We start from the raw sequence: 22,275 nt of genomic DNA, 5'->3' as shown, positions 1-22,275 counted from the left end.
CACCCACCCACTCCCCTAAAGCACATACAAAGTATGAGCGTGCTTCCATCTTTGAATACAATCAATGCTCTTAACGTCTTTGATTGCAATTTCAGTGCTGTACAAAACTCAATTATCACCTGACTGAGTTCCAATTAACTGAGGGAAAGGGGGGGTGGTGAATAGGGCTGGTCACTACTCATACTCTGCAATAGGAATGATCCTGTTCCATAGAAAGTGAAATGTCAGTTCCGCTTCTGCCTGCTTCTTCCCATGCTGTCCTGATGCTCTTTATCCTCCTTTCTTTAGCCCCTTCCAAACACTCAAATCCGATTTTATTTATCCCTTACAAATTAGGGGCAGTTTCTGAAGTTGTTGAGGTTGAATTTTCTTGGCAAACCTCTACAAAATATCAGCATAGGATATATAAATACATTTCGATTAGCATACATTGCAAAATTTTTCCCACAATGTCATGGGGATGAAAGCAAGCAGTCTCCACTGAGAGTACTTCCTGGATCAGATCCTTGGAATGTCAAGTTTCCTGCCTCATCATCTCATACATTCATTCCTCAAATCTGAGCTCAAATTTCATAGTAAGTTAACTTCTCCAGAGTATCAAAGTGTTACTTCTGCTTCTCTTCTTCTAGGCTGACCTCGACAGGACATGCTTCATCTTTTGCACTAAAAGGATATTCCTTAGGATCACGAGTCCCTTCCTGGCTATCTGATCTAGTGGCAATGCACTCATTATTGTCCTTAGAACCTTCCTGCATCCTGGTCCCTGGAGGATGCTCTTGATTTGGAGGTTCAGTTCCATCCTGAAGCATGATGTTTTGCTCAACTCCAGCATGAGGCTGTGGAGCCAGCTCAGTTCCTAACCCTGGAAGCTGTGAGGAGTGTTTGAGATGGCAGTGACACAGAGGGCAGGTCTCCTGGACATACAGCCACTTCTTTAGACAGCCTGCATGGAAGAAATGACTGCAAGGTGTGATCACAGCAGATTTCATGTCCTAGAAGGGGAGGAAAGATACCTCATAAATGCCTATTATCTCAAAGCTTTGCTGCTAACCCCAAACTCTAGGTCCAACATTTCTTTTCCACAAATTCCCCAGAGAAAATATCTAACACAGATTTTAGAATAAAACTCATTTTATAGTGATAATCCTCTTGCCATCAAGAGACCCATTTTTTTTTTTTTAAGATTTTATTTATTCATGAGAGACAGAGAGGCAGAGACACAGGCAGAGGGAGAAGCAGGCTCCATGCAGGGAGCCCAATCTGGGACTCGATCCCGCGACTTCAGGATCACGCCCTGGGCCAAAGGCAGGCGCTAAACCACTGAGCCACTCAGGTGTCCCATGAGACCCTTTTATACCAACAATGCAAGAACCACTGGCTAAACAGTTAAAAAAAACAGAAAGAAAAAAAAGAAGCAAAAACCAAAAATGAGAAAGAAACGAACTGGCTTCTGCCTTAGTATAAAACATGAGCATCACACAACTACTGCAGTGTGGTCTCTCCCCCACATGGCAGGAGTGTAATTAGAACTTCAGAAAATTGGACGAAAACTGGACTTTCCACAGTTAGGCTTCAACACAGCTGAACAGACTATTCTACGATGAAATTACTGGCAAGGAAACAAAATCAGCCACATAACACCAGGGTATTGGCAAGGAAGTGGCAATTTCAATAAGGGACATAACTGTATGTATATAGTAATACATACATCTTCAAAATATGGCCTGGACAAGCTAGCACTTCTCAATTGGCATCACAATTACCCTGGTTAACCATGCATATTCCTGGGCCACCCCAGACCTACTGAATTGGGGTATCTGAAGATGGCATTCACGAATCTGTAGTAACAGCAAGCCACCCATATGACTTTTATGCACATTAAAGTTTGATAACCACTGGATTAAGAAGTGGTACACTTTGCATTAATGTTCCTTGCAGAAGATATGCTTGGGGAGGGAAGGCTGAGGACATGATGTTTCAGTTGTTAAGAATATACACTTGGTGACTCAACCATTAATTTCGTTTGAAGTCCCAAAACAAGGAGTTGTAGTTGTCACAGAAATTCCTTGCCAAGAGCTGGTAACAACCTAGGAGTCAACTTTTAAGCAGAAAGCCATCCAAGGAAAAGCAGCCAGCTGGGAAATTAAGCAATTTGACTTTCATTTTCTGTGTGGTATCAACAGGTAGTTCTAGCACCTCAAAAAAAGTGATGTGACAACAGGAAATACAAAAGAAAGACTCTTAAATCCCAGAGATGGAATATTTAGACATCAGCTGCTGAAGCTGATGTGCCCTGTCTTTAATGTGCTCTGTTCTGTGTACCATGATGCTAGCAAGCACAAAGGAAGCAAAACTAAGACAATGACCATTTCACTTGGGGGTAACCTTACAATACTCCTTAGTCCCCCAAATGCACCAACCCAGAACACATTATTTTACAAGTACCCAAAAGTATGTTCTAATAACAATAAAAAAGTGGTAGTTGCATTTTATTCTTAGACAAAATTCTTATACTAGGTAATCTTAAACACACACAAATACATATACACCCCCCTCTAGACTGTAAAGCAGCCTTGACAATGAACATTCCCTCAGTCACTGACACTGTCTATAGTTTTATTCCACCAGCCTACACTCTTTAAGAGTGATTTCAAAGGAAGAGTTTGTGTTGTTGCCCTTAATTTCTGTCCATACTTCCAACAGTACGGTATAGCTATAAAAGCTGCTACTCAACCACCCCTTTGCACAGGTTACTGGTGACTAAACTCCTGGCCTATTTTTTGTTGTGATGTTACCAAACTCATTTAAATACTATCTTTCAATTTTAATTGTCATGACAAACATGCCAAAGATGCCAGAAAGGCCAACTACAATGGCACACTGACTGGCTGCCTAAACGATATCCTCCTGCCCCCACTTCCATAAACACAAGTTTGTATCCATCTCATATCTATCAACCCACAGGTAAACACATACTCTCTCCACCTATGTTAAGTAAATGAATACTTCTTCCCCATCCTGGAAATTCCAGAAGTAAAAGAGTCAAAATCTTGGCACACCACTTTTCAGAAGTTGCTGACTCCTGATTGATAGTATATATTTGATAGTACATATATATATATATATGTATGTGTGTGTGTATGTGTGTGTGTGTATTCAGGAGTAAACATAAAATACACCTGACCTGTTTTTCCTTTATTTATGGGTGAGCAATGTTGAAAAACAATAAATTAGAACTTGAGGGACTAAATTAAAAACTTAGTTTAGAAATAAAATGGAAATATTTTATCAGGTCTTTAGTAATTTCTGAGACCTATTTTTTTTTAACCAAGGAAATAATTCTGCCTAGAAATTTAACTTAAATTTGGTTAATGTGGTTAAAGTCCCAGGGGAAACATAGACAACCCACCCAAATGGATTCTTACTGCGTGAGTTACCTGATAACAGATGGCACAAATATCATTGTGTTTCTCCAGCTGCTCTTTTGTAGCAATGGGTAATGATTTAATCTTGTTCACAGCATCCCTGCGGAGAAGGAAGCTCTTCCACCCCAGCTGCGCCCGAAGCCACACATTATAATAGGAATGGATGAAGATGATCATTGAGCCCATTACAGTCCATTCTCCAAAGATGGTCTCTGAGACACCATAGGCCACCACACAGAGAGCCACAAGAAACTCCAAAAGGCGGTAAGTGCCATTCACATAGTAGATGACATCATCCATGTTTTCCACTGGCTCTTTTCTGAATTCTTCAACCATAAATAAGACATAAATAAAAAGTGTTCCCAAAACCTGGGGGAAAAAAATACATGTATTTTAAAACAGAGTGTGACCATTAAGAAAGGCTTTTCATAGACTTTAAGCAATAACAATATTCTCAATACTTTTAGGATACCATATTTAATATCAGAAGAGACCGTGGTATAATTAAAATGTGGGTGATCTCAGCAATCCAAGCATTTGATACCAAAAAGCCATACCTTGAGAAAGAACTCTGATTAGTCATCACTTCTCTCCGACTCATCCTTTCCTTTTATTCCCCAGATCACCAAAACCCATTAAAATTCTATCTACATTTTCCTAATTCTGTAGTCATACCTGTTTCTCAACTTTCAAAGAACCTTTACTTCTACAAGGAACAATGAATAAATCTTTGTTCGCAGAGCTATATCTTCTTTTATAGCTTACTGATCAGGCAGCAAAGATCCATCTTCAAGTTATAAGAAGCTTATCATTCCCAGGGCAATTATTGTCTGTTGTATGTATTATGCACATATGTCATATATTCATATACATCAGGAAACTAAGGATATTTTCGAGTGGGTTTTTATTTTAAAAATATGCTCAAAAAAAGGGGGGGGGGGAACCCCTGGGTGGCTTAGTGGTTTAGCACCACCTTCAGCCCAGGGCCTGATCCTGGAGACCAGGGACTGAGTCCCACATCGGGCTCCCTGCAGGGAGCCTGCTTCTCCCTCTTCCTGTGTCTCTGCCTCTCTGTCTCTCATGAATAAATAAATAAAATCTTTAAAAAAAAAAAAAGCTCCAAACAAGCTATATTATCTTTTACTATTTTAGTGACTTATCAATTTAAGCTTTATGATTGATCTGTATCATTTTAAACATTTGCAAAGTCTACCTTGATAAAAAAAATACAGTGAAATAGATAGGTGTGGTTTTAATAACCTACCATCTGTCTAATGCCAATGCTCAAATCAGTGTAATTAATGTTTTTCTGATGAGTAGGGCAGAAAGTAATTACCTAAATAGGCTACTTATAATCATTCATCTAGAAATAGCTTAATTCCTTTTCTGGAAGGAAAAATAAGAAAATCAGTTATTAGATAAAGTTAATTATTCCTAGGCTTACCTGAAGAGAGGTGAGAATGCTGCTAGAAATAATGATAAGCAGCCAAAAGTCCATGTGGAAAAACTGGCAAATCATATAAGCCATATAAGCAGGGAACACTAGCAAAAATAAGCAAAGGCTCACAGCACGGAAGTGCTTCCATAAACTCCTAGAAAAAGAAAAATATTTCTTTAAAGCACATGTCACCCAGAACCACAACAACCACGTTAGCACGTGATAGGTCTTGGGCCACACCGACATTTCCCAAATCCTTTACTAAGCATCCTTCTCTGTGTCAGTCATTGTACTAGATTTCAGGGCAAGGGTCATAGCCCTAGTATTTCAAAGCTACATGACTCACCTTTTCTCTTTTCTCTACTTAGTCAAAATTGCCAAGCACAATTCTTTCTTTTTTTCCCAATAGTTAACTTTCAGTTCCATTTTCATTCCTACCAATTTCAAAGGGATTTCAGGCTTTTGGAGCATTAAGCCTTAACAATTCCTTAAAAGTAATATGAGATCTTAAGTCATGAGACATCTTCCCACCTGCTGCACTGTGATGAAAACCTCTGTTACCATGAGCACAGTATTACTAAGAGGACTGGTTCTCCAACAGCTAAATTAATCCTCACATCTGTCGGGTCTGTGGGCGAAAAACTATGAACCACTGCATTGTAGGACCTATTAGCTGGTCTTCTTCCTCTAGCGTCGGATCTATCCTGGACACTGCCTGCCTGATTAATCTTCCCAAAGTTCTACTAGTGTTAAAATTCTCAATGCCTTCTCTAAACTTCTAGCCTGACATCTGAGCTCCTTGACTTCTAATTTTTTGATCCAAACTTGTCCACATCTGTTCCCCACTATAAGCAAAGATGGTTAAAGAACTGTACTCCCAGAGAAACACAAGCACTTTTACATCTGACTAGAAATGATTCTGCTCCACTCTCTTGTTCTAAACCCTTTCGGCTACCTCGAACTGAACAAATCAGGTAACATGAATCCTTCCTCCAGGAATCACTGACCCTCTCAGAATTCTTAACACTGTTACCAGCCAATCATACACTAAAATTGTAGTACTGTTCCAACGATATATTTATATATTGTATACTTACATATTTTTATTTTATAGTTATTATCTAAATAATATAAATGTACACACACATAAAAATGTCTTATCACCCAAATTTAAACTCCTTGAAAAAAAATAATAATTCTTCCTTTGCAAAGTTCAGTTTCTAAGCTCAAAGGCTTGTTTGAAGTGGCAAATAAAACTTGAAAGTTATTTCTGCTTTGTATTTTTCAAATTATTTTCCACTGATTACTACTTTTTTTTTTTAACCTATCTATCCACCAAATGCAAAGTCCTATGATATAACCAGGACAAAAGTTATCATAGTTATCTCATGGAGGATACAAAGGAGCCCTGTAGAGAAGGAATGTAATTTTTTCTTTTGTGTACCTCTTTATACCTCAGAATATTCTAGTAAATCATCCCTTAAATTCACTCCAATGTAAGACAGATTGTATACCAAGTTCTAAAAGATTCATAAACAGGGCAGCCCGGGTGGCTCAGCAGTTTAGCGCCACCTTCAGCCCAGGGCGTGATCCTGGAGTCCTGGGATGGAGTCCCAGATCGGGCTCCCTGCATGTAGCCTGCTTCTCCCTCTGCCTGTGTCTCTGCTTCTCTCTGTGTCTCTCATGAATAAATAAAGTATTTTTTAAAATAAAAATTAAAAAATTAAAAGATATATAAACAAAACCCTCCCCAACAAGTGCCTTAAGCAGAACTTTGAAAAATGTTTTCATACAATAGAAAAAAAGATGATTTCCATCCCCTGCAAGTTTACTTATAGTTACTTTATATATCCAATTTACAAGCAAACTGATGGTAAGAGGGCTATCACAAGGATTAAAAAAAAAGATATTAGTTATTTCCATTTCCTGGGTAAATAAAAGCCAAAGATGGAATAATTTAACATAGTGATTACAAATCTAAAAAGAAACCATCATGAACCCAAAACAGCTCTCCTCTCTCTTAAAACATAAAACTCAATTAAAATTACCATCTATGTAAACTGAACATCAAGACTTAGAATTATTAGTGATTTCCTATAAAACATGAACATTTATTTAAAATCATTATGAGGGGCAGCCCCGATGGCTCAGCAGTTTAGCGCCACCTTTGTCCCGGGATGTGATCCTGGAGACCCAGGATGGAGTTCCGCGGTGGGCTCCCTGCATGGAGCCTGCTTCTCCCTCTGCCTGTGTCTCTGCCTCTCTCTGTCTCATGAATAAATAATTTTTTTAAAAATAAAATAAATAAAATCATTATGAGGAAATGTAGATTTCAACCAAAATAGTTTTTAGTCCATGGCTGCAAAAAAATTAATCGGTTTTAATTAAAAATCATCATCTGTGATGTCAAATCCATAGTCTCAAGGAGACAAAAAAGGGGGGCATAAAACATCCTTTTTACCTTTAGGTATAATAATATAGGTAGGAAGGAAAAATAACCACAAAGTTAAATGCTAGACTGTGTGGGACTATCTATAATTAGTAATTCAGAGAAGAAAGTGAATTATTATGGTACAAATTAAAGCTAGGTACTTTAAAAGATGCAAAACATCTTTTCTTGAAAACATTTCTACCTTCCAAAGTTATGGGACAAACTTTTCAGCGGTTAAAGTTTTATTCTTTTTAAAGAAAGGCAGGAAGGAATTACTATAACAGTTGTTATACTTGATTAGATGTTTAATTATAAATTATTTTAATAGGGTAATTTGCCTTAAAACTTTTTTTTTTTTAATTTTTATTTATTTATGATAGTCACAGAGAGAGAGAGAGAGGCGCAGAGACACAGGCAGAGGGAGAAGCAGGCTCCATGCACCGGGAAGCCCGACGTGGGACTCGATCCCGGGTCTCCAGGATCACGCCCTGGGCCAAAGGCAGGCGCCAAACCGCTGCGCCACCCAGGGATCCCCTTAAAACTTTAAATATATTTTCAAAATCAAGCAATGATCCATTTGTATAAAACAGGTATATATTTACATATAGGCACAAATGTGTATTTATATATACACAGAAAAGCATAGATACCATTATGCCAAGAGTTATAAATTATGTTTAATTTTGGCATAAGTGAGTATACATACAAACATGCAAATTCATATACACAAACACAGGTGTGTATGTTAGATACACAAATATATATATCCTTGTTTAAGTAGTTAAAATTCAATCAAAAATCTAATTTCAGATTAAATATCATAAAATTACCCTGAAATCTTATTAATAAGTTATTCAACTAGAAAAAGTTTTAAAATTTTATATTCACCCCAATCCATTTTCTTAGAAGTTTGTCATTTAAAAATCTACTGTATAATTTGAGTAAAGAGACCATTGCTCTAAAATTCCTTGTTAAAAACTAGAATTAAATTTATAAAGGCAACAATTATCCCTATGGCTAAAACTGAGATACCTTTTTAAGTTAAACACTAGACATTCTCTCTAGTCCAAGCAACTCCAAAGACATAGGAGGATTTTTTCCCCTAATAATTATTTCTTTAATGACAGAGAGCAGTTTTATACAAATGTCGATATTCTTATTTCTCTAATTTGAGAATTAAGATACTTTTCATTTCCTTTTTCAATCCCCAGAATATTGAATTAATCATAATCCTTGATTCAGAATACACTGTCACCACTGGTCTGTGGGTGTCCCTCTTTTATTGAATTAGTAATCTAATTAGCTATCTTTAATATTGTAATGAACCCATCTCTATACAAAAGCGAGGACATGGACAATAACCCACATTTAACCATATAGCAGGCATGCCTATTCCACATCCTTACTCCCTGCACCCATTGAGAGCATTAACTTGAATCTGTGTTCTTTTTATTTTCTTGCTTTCCTTATTTCTAGTTTTGTTTAATCTGTATGTATTTCTGAAGAATATATGTTAAATCTTTAGTTTTTAACATAAAAATAACATTCTATACTGTCATCTTTTTGGATTTACTTTTTAACTGTATAACGCTATGAATCATGCATATTGTTTTCTGTGTCACCATATTTCTAACATTCCACAGTGACTATCATCACATTCACTCAGCCACTTTGCTGTCTGATTGTCATTTGGGTTGTTCCCAGATTTCTGCTACTGTGAATTGTGCTATGAACATTCTTCTACATATCCTTACTGAACATGTGCAAGAATGTCCAGTATACACATAGGAGATAATGGCCACACTGTTTCCAAAGTGATTACACCACTTTACACGCGCCCACCAGAAACCAGACCTTCTTTCACTCTAGGTATCAGTTGCCTTTCCTTTCTCTCTCCCTTCTTCCTTACTTTATTTACTCCTTGCCAATTCCACAGGTTTAAAATAGCACTTCAATGTGGTCTTGATTTACATTTCTCTCATCACTAAAGATAGCAAACCTCTCTTCATATTAATGTGTCTCCTCTTTCACCAAAAGCCTAAAAATAAAAATTAATTTCATCCATTTTTCTTGCTCATTTGAGCTATTCATATATTGATACCAATTCCTGGGCAAGTATAAATACTATGAATATCTTCTCCCAATTCGTAAAGTTAACTTTAGGTTTAAAAAGTTATTATGTAATCATTAGCTTTATCACTCTTTCCTCTCACAATCATAATCATTTTTAATTCTTAGTCTTGGTCTTCCACAGCAGTTCTATCAGTTTAAGAAACTGTTTCCTACTTGAAAGTCCAAAATAGGGACACCTGTGTGGCTCAGCAGTTAAGCGCATCTGCCTTCAGCTCAGGGCATGGTCCTGGAGTACCAGGATTGAGTCCCACATTGGGTTCCCTACATGGAGCCTGCTTCTCCCTCTGCCTGTGTCTCTGCCTCTGTCTTTCTGTGTCTCTCATGAATAAATAAATAAAATCTTAAAAAAAAAAAAAAGTCCAAAATATATTAGCCTATGTGAGTTTTAGTTTTTAGGTCTCTGCCTCTGTCTTTCTGTGTCTCTCATGAATAAATAAATAAAATCTTAAAAAAAAAAAAAAGTCCAAAATATATTAGCCTATGTGAGTTTTAGTTTTTAGGTCTCTAACATTCCAGAGTTGATCCTCTGTTTATGATGTGAGATAGGAACCCATTCCATCCTCTTCCAAGTGGAAACCATTTTTTTCTAGCAACCTTATGGAAGAGTACCACCTGTCCCCACTCATCGGACATACCTCTGTCATGTACCAAAGTTCAACATACATGGGATCGTTTGGGGGCTCTCTGCTTCAACACTCAAGTTGTATATACTGAAGCCAGCATTACAAAAGCTACATGGTACCCACTACTATGAGTGAAATAAAACTATCTTTCTCAAGTTGTCTATCTGATTTCAATACAGGGATTATATTAGCCTCACAGAATGAGATGGGTAGCATTCTTTTTATTGTCTGGAAGTCTGTGTTTCAAATAAATATAATCTGTTCCTTCAAAGTTTGAACTTGACTGTAATACCATCTGGGTTGAGATGTTTGCCATTTGCTTCCACTTCTTTAACAGCTAACTATCCAAGGTTTTAAATTATTCTTGAGTCAGTTCTAGTAAGTTACATTTTTCTCATACTCTTCCATTTCCTTTATTTTAAAAAGTATTGGCATATAGCTGTTGATAGTACTCTCTCATTACTGCAGGTGATGGTAGGAGACAAGAACCTAATCCTAACAATCAATCAATCCATCCCTATTTCATCCTTTGACAGCTAAGAGCCCCTCTTGCTTAAGGCTAATGCTGCAGCAGACACCAGCAAGAACACTGACACCAATGCAAAATAACCCTCCCACACCCACACACAAGGCTTCTTGGTTTTGCTCCTTTATCCTCTGTATTTGACATTGGAGGAAAAAGTCAGTAATGAGGCTACTTCAACATCCTGGAGGGAATCAGAACTGGATTTACTGGTTGTTATGGCAGTGGAATTATATTTTTTTCTTTCTCTTTTCTAATACTTTCTATAGTATTATATTACTCTTATCAGTATATGCTAAATTAATTTGTATAATTAATATTGCTAAATGATATCCCCAGAAATGACAAAATAGTGTACTTAGGTCAAAAACAACTCAATCATTTAAATGAGCATTTAATCGAGTTCACCACTGAGTTCAACATCTTAAATGCTTCCATTGAGATACCTTAAACCTCAAAGCCAAATCTCAAATAACGATAATTAATTATAATTATCTGAAACAAATCGAAGAGCTTTGAACTTATTTAAATTAAATTGATTCTTGCAGCCATTCTACCATTTGAGAAAAATTTCAGAATGTTCAGCAATGTGGGATATGGGGATAAAAAAGATAAATCTGATGAACTGTAATTAAAATGTTAATTTGGAATGTTTTAAAAATCTGCTGTAGAAATTTTATCTCCCCAAAGATTGCCTGTTCCCTTACTCATAAAACACTACCGAAGCAGCAATAAATTCAGGTATTTCAAAAATCACCAGAATGTCAACAGGTGCTGAATTTTTAGTAATTCTTTATAAGAATGTCCTGTATAAACTAATTTTATACTGTAACTAGTACTTCTAATTCTTAGAATTAGAATTCTGAGAATTAGTACTAATTCTAAGATAGAATTAGAAGTACTATCTTAGAGCTAAATAATAACCTGACTTTTACTTCTTAAGAAAACTTCTGAAATATGGCATGAACATGAATGCAGCTATTAATTTCACTGGTCCCATAAGGTATCAAGAATCCCCATTAAAACCTAAGTTGCAACTGTCTAAAGGCCAACAGATGAGGCCTTATCCCATAGATGCCTATCTTAATGACTTCCTGAGAGCCTTTATTTCTCTTTCCTTCAAATGATTTTCTCCTTTCTCCCAATGCTTTCTCTGTGTTAGTATTACACAGAACAAAATTATATTATTTACTATATTTCCTGGACTAAATTTGATGCTTTCCATTCTTCATTTTAAAACTGGACAAATATAAAAAGTATTAATTAAATTTCTCTGAAGAAAAAGCTGACTTGTAATTACATGGCCTTTGATAGGATTTCTAACTATAACAATCTTGAGAGAAAAACCAGAAAAGTCAAACCTATAGAAAAAATAAAAAAGTAAACTTGTTACCTTAAACTAATACCAATTATTCATCCATTTTCTGTCTCTAAACATTATGTTAATCTTCAGACAACAAACTCATATAAAGAATATTACAAAAATTTCCTTTAGGAAGTTTCTTACTTGTCTCTAGATGCTCCCAGCGCCAAAACAATAGGATCTGCAATCTCTAACATAGACTGTAGAATAGAAGCTACAACAATGAAAAGGATAATACTAAGCAGGAATGCCCGGTGAACAACCTGTAGTTCTATCAGACCAGTCTGCACTGCCAGGATTAACAGCGTAACTCCTTCTGTCATGCCCCTAAAAAAAAAAAGCATACGTTTTCAAAAAAAAAAAAAAAAACACGAAACAATAATCAGAATTTCATTTCATTCCAAGAGAAAATAATCCAAAGATGTAGACGGTTATGTATTTGTGATCTATTCTGACTTAGACAAAAAAATCTGATCAGAATATTAACATATATAACACTGATGTAATAGTAATATATAATCATAATATACCATTATATATGTGGAAAACATAATATCTATTATTTTAGCATACAATGAGGAAAAAAAGCAACTTCTAAGATAAATAAAAGTTTTTGTTTTTTTTTTTTTTTTAAAGATTTCACTCATTTATTCATGAGAGACACACACACAGAGAGAGAGAGAGAGAGAGAGAGGCAGACACACAGACAGAGGGAGAAGCAGGCTACTCGATCCTGGGACCCCAGGATCATACCCTGGGCTAAAGGCGGCGCTAAACCGCTGAGCCACCCGGGCTGCCCAAAAAGAAGTGTTCTAACCAGGTTTTGCTAATGAGCCAGCTACTCTACCATTCTTAGATAGCCACTGAATTATATACATTTATATCATGAGCTATATCTTGATTATAAAAAATAAAATCATAGGTGAGTGTCTTCATAATCTTGCAGTAGGAAAGATCTCTTTAAGCAGACTATAAGAACTAGAAGACATAAACTTTTTTTTTTGAAATTCAGTTTCCATATGGAAAATATGTACAAAATCATACTGACTTGATTTATAAAGAACTCTCAAAAATAACTGAGCAAAGGATAAGTCCAGTTTTCAAAACCACAAATGAGCAAATATTTCAAAGTTTGATGACGCAAGCATTGACAAGGAATTTGAGAAAAAATGGGGAGACTGATGTTGATAAAACAGATAAAATCTTTCTAGAGAAAAACTTGCTAATAAATTTAAAATGTACATACCCTTCAACTCAATAATCTTATTAGTAGTAATTTACCCTATGGATGTATACAAAAAATGTAAGTGTAAGAAAAAAATATAGTGAATAATATAGAACATGTTATGTGGCATCACAGGGATACGATTGGCAAAATCCAGACTGAAAAACTAAATAGGACAATCTGGTGTCTTCAACAAATAAAATGAAAAGGAAAAAATACAGAGACAGCAGGGACCTAAATATTAAAGAAAGACTTAAAAAATATTAACCAACTGCAGTATGTGCCTTTATGGATCTGAAGTTGAGCAAACAAAATGTTCAAGAAAAGAGGGGGGCAGTATATGAACACCAACTAGGAATTTGAGGTCAAGGAATTCTTCTCTTACTGAGAATGAATAGGCTACTGTAGTTATGCTTTTTCAAATGAGACTAAAATATTTATGGGTGAAATAGTATTTGTAGCAAACAAATGCAGCTGGGGATTATGGCAGAGACAAAGTAAGTGGAGTAGATAGTAGGGGCACACATGACAGAAGACTGGCCGTATTACTGGAAATGGGCGACAGGTATATGGAGGTTCATTTTACTATTCTCTCAACTTTGCTAATTGAGAGTTAAAAAAAAAAAAAAGAAAACCTACAACAGTACCATTTTTAATAGCAAAAAAAGAAAAACATTTTTATTTTGGAATACTATGTCTTTATCAAAAAGAATGATGAGGTTTCTGTGTTGACATAAAAAATATCTAAAACATATTTAAGTGAAAAAATAAGGTGTAGAACTGTGTATAGTATGTGGAGATGAACCAAAACAATAGCAAAAATATACATATGTGCACTTTTTCCCATAAGAAATTTTAAAATAAACAGTCTATAGCTGTTACCTTTGGGGAGAGGAAATGTAAAGCAGGTGGAGGAAGAGTTTCACTTCCCATTTCATATTTTCTGAATGGTATGAATTTTGTGAGTTTATACACAAATTATTTTTCTTTCTTGCCCTCCTCCCTCTTTTGCCATTATAAAGGTGTTAGCTGAGACTAGCAGAAAGATTATGAAGCATAGGTTTTTTTCTCATTAAAAAAACTAATGTACACCCAAAACAATTTGTTTCCTCTAATTTACAAGGTACTCACCATCTACTATTTCTGAAATATTCCATAAAAATTTTAAGAGATTACATAAATTTATATAAATTAAACCATTAAAAATTCCTACGTTAAACCAAAATCATGACAAGTTCTAGAAATAAGGTTTCCCAATATCTGATCTTACTGATTTAATAACTAGATTAACTATTCTGCATTCTCATTAATACATCCTTTGAAACATCATTATCAAAATTCTGTCCACACACACAAAAATTTTTTAAGTATCAAATATAGAAATTTGATTTTAATAGGGCTGCACGTAAACTTCAAATGGGAAAAAGCAAGCTATCAAAAATCTCTTGGGGTGCCTGGGTGGACTCAGTTGGTTAAGTGTCTAGCTCTTGATTTCGGCTCATGACTCATGATCTCAGGGGTTATGAGATCGAGCTCCGCATGGGGCTCCATGCTAGGTATTCAGCCTGCTTAAGATTCTCTCTCTCCCTCTCCCTCCCCGCCCCTCCCCAAATCTCTTAAATCTACAAGTGTCCAATATATACTGATATGCACATACACTAAAAATCCATCTTTTACATATGGAAATCCACCTTTTACATATGGAAAGTTATATTTTTCATAGTATTTCAAATCCAAATAGTTGCAACCATTCAAAAAAAAAATCTTAAAATCCATTTCCTCTGAAATTCATTATTACTTCTTCAAGTTATATATAATACTTGAATGTCTAGAGACAACCATAGTCAAGAACTTACCGATTCATGGCAGGATCATTCATGAAAGCGCGATAACCTTGCAAGTAAAATTTGCAGAGTGTCAAAACACCCAAGGCAACAAAGGAAACCGTGAAGACCAAACCCAAGAGTGAGTAAGGAGTGCTGCAGCATTCAGCAATACTAGAAAGAAGAGGAGGGGGAATATCGACAGATAAAAATTTTCCATTTGAAATAAAACCATCTTAAGTCTTCAAATAATCACCAACCTTGATCTGATCCTCATCAATTCAAAAACCCTAAACCAAAATTTGAGGTAAATTCACTTAATCTCTCCACTAATAATTTAAATCCCTCCTATTACCCTAACTTACATTTTTAAAAATCTCTTTGGCAAATACTCAGTATAGAGCACCATATCTGAAATAAAGTATTTTTATTTATCTATCACCTCTTTCAAATGCAGTAAGGGCTTAAATTTTGTTCAAACCCTAAGAAACATATAATTAATGTGCTGATATTGAAGAGACTCGTATACTTGCCCACAGTTCCCCCTGAAAAATGTTGGCTATTCAAACTGTTCAAACTATGAACAATCTGTGCTAATTTGATGACTTATCAAAACTCTTTATTTGAACAAATGCTATCAGGCCAGGCCCATTATCGACTTTGCAACCCTCAACTCCTCTCAATACTAGAGTATTTTCCATACTATTGATACTTTTTAATTTAGGTTTATATAATTGCATTTTTCTGGGTTATTTCAAAAGCATATCCAAGAATATAACTCAAGCCCACTCAAAAGTTATTTTAATATCAGTTTTTAACATAAAAGTTTGCTATGAATACTACTTATAAGGAGAACTGAAAGACCTTACACTAACTAAAGCTTGGAAATACTTTCACACTTTACAGAAATACATTCAATTCTTTCACTGAACATATCAGATACAAACTTATTAATAATTATTTTACAAACATATCTAATATTATGTAATAATAATTTGGACTTAGCACTTAAACAGCATTTAACAAATGTTCAGAGATGTTTTAGAATTCCAGTGAAGAATTTCATTTGTATACATGAGGAATTCATTCAGGCAAACAATACCTATCCTTTACTACATAGCTCTATGCTTTTGCTAAACAGTTATCCTTCATACACAATTAATTGCTTATAAGTAAGTTTTTAAGTGAAAACATCTACTTTTATGTACATTATAAGAAAAAAATGTCTGGTTTTCTTTTAGGAGTCAAAATATCTATGAGTCATGGTGGTTGAAACCTAAAGGAATGATTTTATGGCATTCTTACAAATCTAATTTCTGAAATGTGACATTTTTCTCAGAGAAATCACTATATATGAAGTTTAAACAAATTGTCTAGTAACTTGAAAAAGTGATAATCATGGCTAATAATATACTACAAATTTTACTTCATTCTCACTGGAAGACTGAAAATTTTACGGATTATCCAGACTCTTTCTCTATTCTTGACTCCATATTTAGAGAAATCTTTTATATCCAAGCAGTATGATTTAATTACATTTTCAAGAGGCTATTTTTCAAAAGCCTCTCAGTTCCCACCTAACTTTGAGGGAACTGAAAGAGTTTGGAAAACTTCATAGAACTTTTCGTCCTCTCTTCAGTGAAAGGTTTTATTGATTTTAGTTTCTATTTTCTGGCTGCAAAAACAAACCCTTTGTTTGCATGTGCTTTTAGTTGGTTTGTTTAGTCAGAGTATGCTGATAAACTTGCAATCTTCCTTTTGTAAATAAGTTGTTCTTTACCAAGGCAACACACAAATCTAACCTGGCACAAAAGAGCACCAAGGACAACAAACAATGCTTACAGAGATATAAATGAACAGAAGAACTATATGAAAACTTCTCACAAAAAGCAAAACATTCCTATTTTGAAGAGGGGGGTAATCTATCCTATGTATAAAAAAGGAATAGAGAGAAAATTATTTTGGAAAGATACCTAAACCTCATCTAAAAATTTCAGTATTACTTTCTCAGTTTGTAAATATGTCCAAATTGTAAATAAGTCCAAATTCATTCACAGCTTACTAATTTGTTAAGCCTTATACTATGCTACACTTGATCTGTGCTTTTTAATGGCTAATAATCTAGTTTAAAACGTTAAAACATGACCAATCCCAGGGGCATCGGGTGGCTCAATCAGAAAAGCATCTACCTTCAGCTCAGGTCATGATCTCAGGGGCCTAGGATCAAGCCCCACATGGGGTTCCCTGCTCAGCAGAGTCTGCTTCTCCCTCTGCCTCCCCTCTCTGCTCATGCTCTCTCTCAAAAAAAAAAAAGACATGACCAATCCCAGTGCCACTCTTAAGTTACCGTCCTAACCAAAGGATTCTTTCTCTTTAAATTGAGTTATTTTGGATCATTTAAAAATTCTTCATAAAACTTCCATAATATTTACATAAAAAAACAATAGCAGTGGAATTTAATCAGTAATGAACTGGCTATTAAAATGCATTTGATATCAATTTATTGCATGCTTATAAGCTATTTATCAACTAAAAGTGTTATTTTTATAAAGTACAAAATCTGACTCAGTGCCAATAAGTTTATTCTGCTTATTTACTAAAATAAAATAGGTACTGTTCTATGACATTTTTATTGATACTTAGCACTGTGTAACATTTTCCCTACACCACTTAGTGCACACTGCTCCATCACTTGCTTGGCTGAGAAATAATGGCTCTATTAACTAAAACTCAACACTTTTATCTGCCTATACATACTTTCCCAAAGGACAGAGTTTCATTCTTGTCTTTATGTGCCAGGGAATGAAGATATATAGCCATGTGCTAGATTCTGAGGGCTTCAGATTTAAACTCAAGAGTGGGAAAATGACAAATGCGGATATAGCATAAGCTCACAATACAGATACTTTAGTATATAGAAAGGACTTCCAACGATTAAAAACCTTTTTTTTAAAAAACTAAATCTTAAAAAACAAGTCTTAGAATTCCTTTGGGGTAAACAGCAAAAAATTACAATATACTCATTTCCCCAATTATTTGACTATATCTGAATAATAAAGCAAAACATTAAAAATAATGGGGCACAGTGCAAAGTAAGTCACTGGGTTTGAACTCAAGATGGAGTTCGACATCAGCACTATTTCTTTTAGCAGTGTCATCTGGGGCAAGTTACTCTTGGTAGAGTCTCCTCTGCTATTAAAATAGTAAATGATAATAAAAGCACCTATCTCTCAGGGTTGCTGTCAAGGTTAAGTGTGAAGAAAAAGTGTTTAGGAGCATAGTTGATACATATTAAATACTTAGTAAATGATAATTATTTCTAATAACATTCTATTGACCCAACCAATAATTTAACTTGAAATTGAAAAAATATTTTAAAATTTTGCTATGTTCCTTTTCACAAATCATTTGCTATAGTCAAATATATACCATTATTAGCTTAGCACCTCCCTACACTGCCAAACCTAGGCATCCACCGAATGAAAATCCTATCTTAATTAGATATGGGTATTCTAATATAACTGGAAATTTACAAAACTTGCTATTCCCAGACAAAAATTTTCTTTTCCTAAGGTTATGTACAGTATCATATGTTCTTATTAATTACCTTGTCAGGAAAAGGAAAAGAAGCCTCTCACGTGATGCAGGCTGATCTCGAGTACTGAAATAGGAGTAAATCTGAAGAGCAAATAAGACGAGCCAGAAAACCATGAAAAGCACAGGGACTACGAGCTGATTCCACAGAGACATTCCCAAGGCTAGAAGGCCATATACCTCTACTACCTAAATAAAAACATAAGATAGGACAACATCTTGTATCACTTCAATAAACACTTTTAAACATAAAAGTATTTAAAGTACTTAAAAGGAAAAATTAAATCGCTTCTCTTTCATTGTAGGATTGTTTCAGCTAAATTGCTTTGAAGTTATTAGCCTATACAGAGAGTTAGTACATTTTCTAAAATTCACTGATTTTGCGTTATTAACACTTGACACACTCATCAAATGACAATCACAGGGATGCCTGGCTGGCTCAGTGGTTGAGCATCTGCCTTCCACTCAGGGTGTGATCCCGGTCTGGGATCGAGTCCCACATCAGGCTCCCTGCGAGGAGCCTGCTTCTCTCTCTGCCTCTCTTATGAATAAATAAATAAAATCTTTAAAAAAAAAAAAATGACAATCATAAACTGCCCTTAGGGTTCAGAGTAAAGTTGCTTTCAAGAGTAAAACTACAGGGAACCCTGGGTGGCGCAGTGGTTTAGCGCCTGCCTTTGGCCCAGGGCGCGATCCTGGAGACCTGGGATTGAGTCCCACGTCGGGCTCCCGGTGCATGGAGCCTACTTCTCCCTCTGCCTGTGTCTCTGCCTCTCTCTCTCTGTATGACTATTATAAATAAATAAAAATTAAAAAAAAAAAAAAAAGAGTAAAGCTACATCAAAGGGAGGTATCAAAGGCAGGTTAAGAAGACTTTGTAAACTTACTCATCTCTAAATCAAAATGATCAGGACTACCATAAATGATGTGATAGTGTGAATGGCTAGAAAAGGGAGCAATGTAACAGGAAGAACTTTTCAGGGTTAATTTAGGAAATGTCTTAGGGGAGAAACAGTGTGATGGAAGACAGAATAAACACTACAGTTTACTCTACTGGAGAGCAAAGATAGTTATTAGCAAGTCTTTCCCCCAGACATATTGATTCCCCTTGCTCCTCCTGTGTATTTATCAAACAACATTTCTCAATTTATTTGATTTGTCTAGTGCATTAGCGCCAGGAAAAAAGGTACAACTAAAACAAGTTTATTAATCTACTAATTAGTAAATTAGCTTTCTAGTTTGTAAAACAATCTCTTATGAGATTGATTAGGAGGAATCAATTCTCATAATCTGATTCAGCCTAAGAGCATACATGTAACCAAGTTTCTGGAGTTACTATGCCAGGGACCAGACCCTGGTAACACAACAGAGTTCTGCAAGGCAGGCTACAAACTCCAACCTACACAGCAAAATGGTCTCGCTGGAACTCTCAATGTGCTTACCAGAATGTTTCAATAAACTATAAATTTCTTAAATTAAAATACACGGACTATAAGTTTTTCTGATTTTTGTTTGTTTGGTTGGTTGTTTTTGTTTTGTTTTTCTGATTAATACCGATCCCTAGGAACATCTAGATCTTTTAAGTTAAAGTGCAATGACTTCAAATTTAAGATTATTCTAAATTTATCTGTAAATCAAATGCTTTCTAAAATCCAGTCAAAATAACTTCCATTTTTCCCCTACTAGAAAATATTGAAAGAAAAAGTGATTGTCCAACTAGCTGCAAAATTACTAGCAGCAAATTAATTATTGAGAGGTAGAAAGTACTTTTCCTCCTTTCCATTCAAGGAACAGATGACTAAAAAGCCTGAGAGTTTCCATTTCTTGCCTATCCAATTCTTTTGAGGTTGTGGATTTCATAACCTATATTTTCAACTACAACATCTAGTAATGCATGAATCTTAAGGCAACCAAGAAGGTGAACATGACATTGAGAAATGAGGGCTCTGTCCTTATGATGATTAAATAATGTTTACTGATTGTCTGCAGTTTCCTACAAACTGAGGTAGCTCCACAAGATAGAATTCAAAGAAAAAATACATATTTTACTCATTCTTACTCTGAATACAAGTACAATCCCTTACTCATGAAAAAATTCTTCATTGAGGATGAAAAAAACTTCCTCTTCTCTGAAAAATCTACTTTCGGGAAAACTGCCCAAGTTAATCATTAGATACGATGAACAAAGAAGGTAGAATCAACTTAAAGCCAAGGGTCAGGGAAATTTTTTTGGGAAATCTGCCCCTGGGGCTACAAAAAAATCCCATTTCACTTAGTAATTTCAGTTTAGTCCGTCAGAGAGCCTCTTGTACCTTACGGTCATATACACATAGCCAAAAGGTAGAAAAGAATGCCTATTTTAACACTCTTTTTTTGGGACGCCTGGGTGGCTCAGCTGTTGACCATCTGCCTTTGGCCCAGGGTGTAATCCTGGAGTCCAGGGATCAAGTCCCACATTGGGCCCCCTGCATGGGGCCTGCTTCTCCTGCATATGTCTCTGCCTCTCTCTGTGTGTCTCATGAATAAATAAATAAAAATCTTTAAAAGATAATTAAAACTCCCTTTTTATATCAATGTCAGTTTTAATATCTATTTTATATACTGAAACATCAAGTCAAATCGAAATATTTAAGTATCTATTGTTTCTGTCTGAGAATAATCTGTTTTAGAGCAAAGGCTAAAAAAAATAAGATAGAAGCATATTGACATTGGCAAAATCAATGTATCTAGACAAAATCTATCATATTATAACCCAGAACTACTTAACTTCTCAGTTTACATAACTTAGGCAAATACAGTGGAAAAAATTGTAGGACTTTAATCAGAAGAAAAATAAGGATTTTTACTTCTAGGTTTTCAAATCTGTATTGTCTTCATCATAATAGTTAACACATACTGAATACTGTCTGCCACACTGAACTCATTTAAATCTCACAACAATCCTACAAGTTGAGTATAACTGTTATTATTAGCTCCATTTTATAGATAAGCCAACATAAGTGACTAAGTCCAGGTTACACAGCTAATAAATAGTAGAGCCAGAGTAAAAACCCAGACACTCTGCTTCCACAGAATCACTTCACTTCATTGCCTCTCTACAGAACACATCATCAGAAAAAAATCCCAGATGCTCCGAATTAGCAGAAAACAGGTGCTATTTAGAATGTTACCATGACCATGAATGTGAAATAATGAACTAAATCTTTAATATAACTAATTTTTGTGTGGAACTTTATCTACCTGGGTGTGGTTGTCAGTCTTACCTGAACCAATTCTCTGTATGCAGACTTAGCAAGGTTATAAGGTACTAAAAGATTAGACCCAAGAAAATAGAGAACTTCCAATCCAGTAAAAATCATAGCAAACTTGTTGATGATAACAATTGTCTCCAGAGGGACAAGGCAGAGTCGTGCTAGCAGGGGAAGCATGTGAGCTGAAAAGAGCCAAATCTGCTTCGTTTTCATGACACAGGAGCATAAAGTACACACCACCAACTGACCTAAAATGGGAAGGAGAACATAATGCATTTAAGATTTGCTATCCATAAAATAAAAAGAAAAGACAATAAAAATGATGACATAATTTTTGAAGATATCTAATTAAGATCTCTTAGATGATATTTTAAATCAAATTTTTACCTCATCTGACCATAATTACATGCATTGTAATTATTACATGTTCTGTCAATTTTGAGCAC

General features: G+C 35.3%; 1 protein-coding gene across 2 annotated transcripts in view; it reads right to left on the bottom strand.

Annotated features, from left to right (window-relative positions):
• Positions 1 to 297: 297 nt before the first annotated feature.
• The window catches only part of RNF145 (ring finger protein 145), a 56,906-nt gene continuing 34,928 nt past the window's right edge, over positions 298 to 22,275 (bottom strand). For both annotated transcript variants that reach the window (XM_038534883.1, XM_038534882.1), the window contains exons 5-11: positions 21,842 to 22,077; positions 18,592 to 18,767; positions 15,018 to 15,158; positions 12,081 to 12,263; positions 4,870 to 5,017; positions 3,438 to 3,794; positions 298 to 992 (exon numbers count right to left, since the gene is read on the bottom strand). In XM_038534883.1, the coding sequence (XP_038390811.1) occupies positions 606 to 992; positions 3,438 to 3,794; positions 4,870 to 5,017; positions 12,081 to 12,263; positions 15,018 to 15,158; positions 18,592 to 18,767; positions 21,842 to 22,077 (1,628 nt within the window). In that variant the 3' untranslated portion in view covers positions 298 to 605. The remainder of the gene's footprint in view (positions 993 to 3,437; positions 3,795 to 4,869; positions 5,018 to 12,080; positions 12,264 to 15,017; positions 15,159 to 18,591; positions 18,768 to 21,841; positions 22,078 to 22,275) is intronic.

This window comes from Canis lupus, chromosome 4, assembly GCF_011100685.1.
Source record: "Canis lupus familiaris isolate Mischka breed German Shepherd chromosome 4, alternate assembly UU_Cfam_GSD_1.0, whole genome shotgun sequence".
In the NCBI taxonomy this organism is placed as follows: domain Eukaryota; kingdom Metazoa; phylum Chordata; class Mammalia; order Carnivora; family Canidae; genus Canis; species Canis lupus.
The sequence above is the reverse complement of the archived record's forward strand: the minus strand, read 5'-3'. Positions and strand labels throughout refer to the sequence as shown.